This window comes from Octodon degus, unplaced genomic scaffold, assembly GCF_000260255.1.
Source record: "Octodon degus isolate 3935 unplaced genomic scaffold, OctDeg1.0 scaffold00015, whole genome shotgun sequence".
Lineage (NCBI taxonomy): Eukaryota > Metazoa > Chordata > Mammalia > Rodentia > Octodontidae > Octodon > Octodon degus.
In genome coordinates, this window is record NW_004524591.1 from 23,027,568 (window position 1) to 23,036,131 (window position 8,564).

The following is an 8,564-nucleotide window of genomic DNA, read 5'->3' on the forward strand; positions in this document are numbered from 1 at the left end:
TGCAATTGCCCTAGATTAATGAGAACTAAGACTAAAAGAGAACAAAGAAGAAAGTACAATATGTGATGCATATATGTTTTGACAATAAAAGTATAGAACATTACTTTTAAAAAGGGATGGTTGGTACAATATATGGGATAGGCAAATTCATGAACCCAGTGTGCTAGGTAGATCTATCTAGATAGACATAGAGAAGTAATTAGATGGAGTATACATAGACAAGTAGAGATAGGACTGTATCTGTCTAGTGGGTAGGTAGGTGGTTAGATGATAAACACAAAAGAAAGATAAAACACTAAAAGGCCTGAAAACAATGACCAACTTAGCAGCACTGAGTATCGTTAGCACTCAGATTGAAACTAGGAAGTGTCATTTCTCACAAAAATCAGTACTTGGTGGAGAAATAGCTAATTGTAGACTTGGGATAGAACATATACAAGTTGAGTTTGAGGAAGACTGTCATACTGAAGAGCAAGGAACCCATCAATGGCCACCAGGCCAGTCCAAGTTTGTGTCATTTTAAGATGGCATCCAGCCCCAGTCATGCCAAAAGAGGGACCAGTGATTTTCCAATAACACAACATAGATTTCACAAGGTCAACAGTCAAAACAACTCCTGGAGCATGGCTTATGGTGCTGCTAGAGAGCTGTGGGCTGGCCCAGAAGGGGAACATGGGACCTTCAGGCCCAGCTACTGATCTAGAACTGTGAATGCTGCTCCATTCTGAACACCCAAACCAGGTTGGCCCTTGCTTGTTTGACAGCCAGAAATAGTCAAGAAATACACGTTTAAAAAGACACTGCTACAGATTTTAGGTACATGTTTTTATACAAATATACCCTAAAGCATGAAACACATATCAATATTATAAACTAAAAACAAAATACAATGAGGATATAAATATACTTCTTTTACATCAATGTGTTTTTCCAGATATATGCAAATAAATGATAAATCATTTCACCTAGAGGGATCTCATACACATATAAAACTGTCAATGTCTACATTATTAAATTATATGTAAAACTCATGTCCTGAGTTGCAAAATAAAACATTTTGCTCTCTGTGGGAAACCAGGAGTGAATACCACATGAAGAAGAAAAGCCATTTATATCTAAGAGTTTTACAAGTATTTTTAAAGTGCCTTTGGGTATTGATAGAATTTCTGCATTATATTTATAGCATAAATGGCCATCTGCTTCAACAGATTGTTTAAAAAGAAATGAAGAAACCGTGGTAAATCTGTCTTCAAATTTAGAGGTGAGAGACTCTATTCATGTGTCAAACCAAGCTGGGCCACCCCTCCCTGCTGGGTTGATTGCAGCTCAGTGCAGTGACTATTTCAGGTTTCCCTGAGGCTAGCTGGGCTTCCTCCTAGAGACTCCCTAATAATCTGAATTCACAAGATGCTCTTTGGCTGGGGTATTTAGCATCTTTCACACCCAAGGGAAGATTTATAATGGATATGAATGATCACAACTTTCTGTTAATGAGCTTGTCTGTGATAATTTTCTAATGTAGAAAAGTTGACAAACTTTTTTAAAGATTTCACTGTCATATGGCTCTGACTAGGAAACACACAAGGTGGCCAGATGAAAGAATGAAGATCAATCAGCTCGGCACCACACTTGAGAAAACACCAACCAAAGAGCGAGGAAGCAGCACACTCAAGTATACAATAACATGCCAGGACTGAGACAACCCATCTTCCAAATAAAGATCCCACCCCCCAGAAGTAGCATGTATAGGAGGCTAAAGAACACAAAATAGGGGGCTAACGAAAATGATGAGGGTCTTCTCGCTTGCTCCGCTGGGCTTACCCCATGAAGTAATAACGCATACCTGTCAAAGATCCTCTGTGGCTGCATAACGCTGTTGAGGACGTGAGTCAGGTGATCTTGGGCGGCGACCACTTCAGGCGGAGGGTCGTATTTATTCACTGCTGTCACCTTTTCCAGAATTAGAAGAGTAAAAGGGAAAAATGATTTGTTTCTAAAAAGAAGACAATGTTTACGTTTTCTTTAATGAAATGTGAAGACAAGCCAGGCATACAAAATAATTTAACGTATAACCATGAGACTTTGTATTCAGGCTTCACATCAACTCCAACTTTCTTAAAAACGAAATAATGATAATTATTTCAAAATATCGAGTGGTGTCTTCTGATTCCTTACTTCTTTATATTCCCTTATTTGAAAGAGGAAAGGGGGAAAAGAAATCCTGAAGTTCATGGTTACTTTTAATAGAGCAAACATTCCAATTTATAGTGGAAGGAGGAGTAAAATTTATCAGATTTTAGGTGGTTGGTCCCGGGGAATTCTTCTCTCATACCATTTCACCAAGAATCATTCCCATGATTTTGCATCCTACCCAAACTTCTTCTTTTAGCTTAACTTTTTCTCGTCAAGGATATAAAGTAAGATTAAAACATACGATGAATGTTCAAGTGAAAGTGGCTTAGTGTGCCCTCACCCACTTTATTCATCAGATTTGCTACCACGTGACTGCTGGCTCTTCCACAATATCAAAATGATCAAGAAAAGCAAGCATTTTGAGCTGATTCAGGGAACAGGACAACCACGATGACACAACTAAAGCCATTCATGAAACAGGACTTCCAGAACTACTTCAGAAAGTGACAAGAATGATGAGGTGCTTTTGAAGTGAAGTATACCTAGGAGGATTCATGGCAATATATCTCTTATTTTAATAATTTTTTGAGTTATAAATATGTGCTATATTTGTTATCACAGCTTTAGAGGTCTTTTCTTCATAATATGTAGTTCTTTCTCTTTCTTTGTCAGCCTCCTAAACACACTATCTTAAACTACCACACTTTTCCTTAATATATGGTTTAACGCTTATTTACTTTGCAAAATGTTGAAGGAAAAGAAAGACCTAAGTACCTTTGAGTGTACAGAAAGTAGTAAGGAAGCACCTTTGTCTACTTTTACCCAAAAGTGCAGAAAGGCATCCAAGAGATAGAATATGAGCTCTTATACATATTTACACTTGTTTTGATTTCTACCTCAAAATTATATCCAGTGTAAAAAAAATCCCTCATCAGTTGGGATTTCAGCTGTAACCAGCCACTGAGGGACAACAAAGCAGCTATCTCCACTATAGGGAGAGAGGTGGATCCTAACATTCAAGATCTGGTTACTCTGAAATTATGCGACCAAAATGATCATTATTTTAAAGGGCAAAATTAAAGGATTCAAAATATCAGAGTAGTTTCTTATTTATGTGCCTTTACATTATATGGTAGAATGAAAGACATTATATTTTATTGTTAAATGAGTTTTTAAAATAATACAGAATCATATACCCTCTGCATAAGACAGTCATCCAAACTGCTAATCTGTCACAACATGACCTAGGAATAGGATAAAAAAAAATATTGGTCTCGTTCCTTACTTTCAAGTTTTCCACTGTGCCAACAGCAGGCCTTCCACTGCATCTGTGTTGATGCCAATGCTGTGTGTGTGTGTGTGTGTGTGTGTGTGTGTGTGTGTGTTACTGGGGATTAAACCCAGGACCTTTGGACTGAATTACATCTCTAGTCTGTCCTTCCCTCCCTTCCTTTTTTAAAAAAGAGAGATTTATTTATTTAATGTATTTGGTACAGGGTTTCACTTTGCAGATTAGACTTGTAGTGATTCTCCTGTCTCAGCCTCCCCAGCATTGGGATTACAGGTGTGTGCCACCATGCCTGGTCTCGGTGGCTAGCTCAGCACACCCAGAGGCAGGGCCAGTGCAGCATGTGGTGCCAGGGAGCAAACCCCAATACCTGTGCTTGCCTAAGCAGGAACCTAGTCTGGTGAGCTACTTCACCAGCCCTGCTTTTTCTTTATTGAGACAGGGTAAATTGCCTAGACTAGGCTCAAACTTAGGACCCTCCTGTCTCAACTTCTCAGAGTGCTGGAATTACAGATGTGCATCACCACACCCAGTTAGGTGTCCAGCTTTGCAGGAGGCTCAACTGAGATGCTAGCCTATGACAAAGAACAAGTCCCCAAATAAAGAATGCATTTATATATTGGCATGCATCTTGTTCACTGATTATATTGGTCCCACAGCAGGCAGTATAAATTTTTGAGCATATCAATCCATAAACACATGAAATGACATGATTGCATACCTTTTCTTCCACTTTAATTTTCTTCTTATCTAATTCTGTTAATCGCAGTAGCATAAATATTACAAAGAGCCAGTACTCAGATTTCTCCTGTTTAAAATATCAAGAAGAATATTCAGTTGCCTCCCTTTTCCAAGTTCCCAAGCACCAGCACACTGTTCTCATAAGCTCGGCCTTCCACTGCTACCCTGCCATCCCCACACTCCTCCTAGGTCTCTACATCTTCATGCTTACCTCTCCCCTTAAATTAACAACTCAGATGCAAACTGTGCCTTGGAATCTAGACAGCTCTTCAAATGTGCATATCTCACTAATCTTACTATGAGTTGAGCAGAGTAGGCAGGATTATTGTCATTTCTAAAGAGAAAAACTAAGCCTCAGAAACAGGAAGCATCTCCTGTCTAAGCTCCAAGGACAGGAACTCAAACCCTGACTTTTACTGTCATAGAGTTTTATTCTTGTAATGATGAGAATTTATTATTTATTATTTTTTTATTCTTTTGTATTAATTTGTATAATTCACTATGAATCTCTCTTACAATAAAAGCATATTTATTTGTATAACAAATACTTTATTATTCCCTACCATCTGCTGAATTAGGGTTATCTGTCTTTTAAAGCTATTTTTTTTTTAACTAAGAAGCTACATCTCTCACTGCTTCTCAGCCTTTTGGCTAAGATCAAGTGTAGAAGCTACATCTCCTAGAAGGGTAAGATTTTAGTGGATATGCCCTTTCACACATGAGAATCTAACTGAGACAAATATATGTATTTTAATCTAAGTTCCCAACTCAAAGAAATAAGGATGCAGAGATGCTAAATACCCTAATCTCATTATTACACACTATACACATGTATTATGTGATCATACCACACCCATGACTCTATACAGTTAGTACGCATGAATTTAACTTGTTAAAGTTTATGCACTACCACATGTAAGTGCTGAAGGAGACTTCATATGTGATGTGTTAATGTACAAGCAAAGGCTTGGTGGTTCACATAGGTGTGTGAACACTTTCCATGGGCCGGACACTGGGACGTGGTGAGGCCATTTAGCCCTGTTCCTTAACTTCTAAAGATGCTTGAAATTGTCTGCCACTATTCCCATACCAGCCATTTTTATTTCTGAATCTTTTTCCTATCTGGAATCAAGATATACAGAAAGGTAATGAAGAATATACAGACAAGAGTCTATGGAAGGATACAGGAGGAGAAATGGAGCGAAGGATAAACGATGCTCTGATTTGTAGCTAGACATCCTCCCAAAACTTCATATGGTCGTAAGTGGGGCTTTTCAGAGGAGGCTGGATCTGGGATCCAGGGTGTGTGAGGCTGAGGTTAACAACGTAATGCTGGGTTCACTTCATGGTGCAATGCCAGAATTCAGGGTGCCCCACTGTGTGCATGAGTGCTACCTGCCCTAAGGGACAGAAAGACAGCTGCGGTTGTAATTTGGTGCTTGCTACTTTGCTGTTTTGCCACCTTCTGTCCTCCATGAACTGCCTCTCTCTGAGATGCCCCTCTGCCAGGCCACTCTGCCTTGGAGCTAGCCAACTATGAACTAAAACCTCTATACATGGTGAGCTATAATAAACCTTTCCTGCTTTAACTTTGAGTGCTGGGTACTTTGTCTCAGAAATGAGAAACATAACTAACTAAGACAGACAAAGAGAGAAAGAAGGAGGCCAAGAAGAATGGATTTATCAATAGAGAAAAACAGAGAAACTTGGAAAAATGTCCCTGCAGCTTAAATCAGAGGTTAAAAACCCCTAAGACAGTGATAATGAACGTTTTAGAGAGAAGAGCCCAAACTGCAACCCAAAACCCACTTATTTATCGCAAAGTGCCAACACTTCAATTAAACCTGAATACTGAGGTTTCAGTTTAGAAAATATAAGTCATACATTAACATCTTTTGTCTTAAAAGAGAATCAATGCACAGGACATAAGATTCACCACCACTGCTGATGTAGATTGTATATAACTTGGCTTTATAAGTACATGTTTTACAATTAAGCCAATCACCAATGTCATGGCTATATCTAGGTAAATTATGTTAGGTATCTAATCATATACGTTCATTCTTTCCTCTGTTGTAAAATAAATACCATATTCTGTCTACACCTCTATGGTCTTGTATTCTCTACTGTGAAGAAACACTGCTCTACAGTCTCACTAGCTCCCTCCTGTCATCTTTAGCGCCAGCTGAGATGAGTCCTCAATGACCACACAGAGCAGATAAATGACATTGAACTTTAGGCTTTACTCTGACAGTGGTGCTACATCATAGCTTGCTAGTCACAAAGAACATCTGATTTCTTGAAAACCAAGATGTTTCAGGCTACTTAATTCTTCTAGTTGATTCCTAAAGGACAGAGAATACAAATTTTTAAAAATCTCTATTCAAATTCTTGATGTTGCTTATCAAAAATACTTCTTGAAGACAAAATCTGGAATCATTATCCTCTCTTTCCCTTGCCCAGATATAGAAATGATTACTCTCACCTGAACTGGATTTCTCAGAAGATTGAGAATTCGAAGAATAGGAAGATTTTCAATGTATTCTATTTCATCTAGTTCAGCAATCTGTTTAAGCAAAGAAAAAATATTATGGATAATGCACAATGCACAAAGACAACAGAGAATATGACATAACAGGAGTCACTTCAGATCTTTTAAATTCAACTTATCAAGTATTTGCTCTCTTGAATATCTTGCTTTGTAATGAGATTCCACTGAGCTACCAGTACATAGGAATTATTACAAGCCCCTTCAATACAAGTGAACACACACTGCCCCAATTTCTTTTTTCCTTTCTTGCAAGAGAATAGTGTGCTCTCTTGCGCACACACACACACACACACACACACACAGCCCCCGAGTCCTACCCCAGCCTGGCTTCCACTCTCCCCTGGTCATTCAGGTGTGGCGCTATTACTTTTCTCATAAGAGAGAATTATTTCAAGGAAAAGTGAAAATTTGCTGGGGATAGAGCTCAGCGGCTTAAGCACCTGCATGGCAAGCACAAGGTCCTGAGTTCAATAAAAAAAAAAAAAAAAGTGAAAATTAAAAATTATATACCTTATTTTTTGATAGATTGCTACTCTTCATCTGAAGTTTTTGATGAATTGTATGCTTATTTTATATACTTTTCTACACAGGTTATGTTTTATGATTTTTAAGAAGAAAAGAAGAAAAGATTGCCAGGCAGGAATTTAATTTAACCCAGGGTAGGATTTGGGTTGCCTGAATTTTCCACTAAATTAAACACAAACATTTTAATTGAAATTTTCTATAATAAAATTATAACTTCATTTCAAGTATAGATATCAAGCTTTTACAGTAAGTAATGTGCTGCTTAATACTGATTATAAACTTGGCTGAATTAAGAAACATGTATGCAACTGGTAAAGCACACTTCCGGGTGTGTCTAAGAGTTTCTCCTGAGACAATTCGCATGCAGGACAACAAATGCAGGAGGAAGATGCGTCCTGAATGCAGGTAGCACCACGCAACAGGGTAGGAATTCAGTGGAACAAAAACAGGAGGAGGAGGAGGAGGAGCCTTACACAGCCGCTCATCCTTTCTGCCTCCAGGTTGCCACGCGGCACCTAGCTTTTCTCCACCCCACACTTCTGCAGTAATGTTTCTGCCTCACCCCAGGCCCAGGAAGGATGGAGCCAGCTGACCATGGGCTGAAATCTCTGAAAACATGAGCCATACTGAATCTTTTCTCCTTTCAACGTATTTTGTCACAGTGACAAAAAGCTGACTAACAGTTAACCATCTTTTTATTTCTGTTCTTTTCCTAGATCATGTCCATATGCATTATAAAAGCATTCTGATATCCAGGTCCCCAAAAACTACTGAGTTATCCAACCACAAAAGCCAGCTAACGGTAAATAATCCTAACGCTAAATCAAGACTGAACATGTGCACCATGTTTAAAGGATGCCATTTTCAAAGATAAAATATGAAAGGTAAACTCCAAAGTTACACTACATAATATATCCACATTAAACTGGTTAGAGTGATGTTGTGCTATTATACACATCTTTTTCCATAGACTGTCTACAAGACTGCTGTTTGGGTCACCTTCAAGAAAAATACATCAACTGCTTTTATACTGTCCTACTCAGGAAGGCAGGATGTAAACTTGGCTCATATTGCGGCATCAGAACTTTTGGGTAGTGAATTGTTTGCCCTCTAGTATATAGCTTTTGTTCTTGGTCCTAAAACAAAGGTTAAAAATAAATGTGCTCCTGCATCTATCATGTCTCACCAACAAGTTCTGGTCATGTGCACCTGCAGGCATCGTTAGCAAGCATAGAACTTGGAACAGTCTTTCCAGAGCACAATCTGATGAGTAAACACGTACATGAACTGTGAACCAGCTGTCCACTTCAAGGGGTTTATACTAAA

General features: G+C 38.5%; 1 protein-coding gene across 3 annotated transcripts in view; it reads right to left on the reverse strand.

Moving 5' to 3' along the window:
• The window catches only part of Lrguk (leucine rich repeats and guanylate kinase domain containing), a 143,813-nt gene that overhangs the window by 70,102 nt on the left and 65,147 nt on the right, over positions 1 to 8,564 (reverse strand). For all 3 annotated transcript variants that reach the window (XM_023709923.1, XM_023709922.1, XM_004626580.2), the window contains 3 exons: positions 6,648 to 6,728; positions 4,143 to 4,229; positions 1,844 to 1,950 (listed from right to left, as the gene is read on the reverse strand). In XM_023709923.1, the coding sequence (XP_023565691.1) occupies positions 1,844 to 1,950; positions 4,143 to 4,229; positions 6,648 to 6,728 (275 nt within the window). The remainder of the gene's footprint in view (positions 1 to 1,843; positions 1,951 to 4,142; positions 4,230 to 6,647; positions 6,729 to 8,564) is intronic.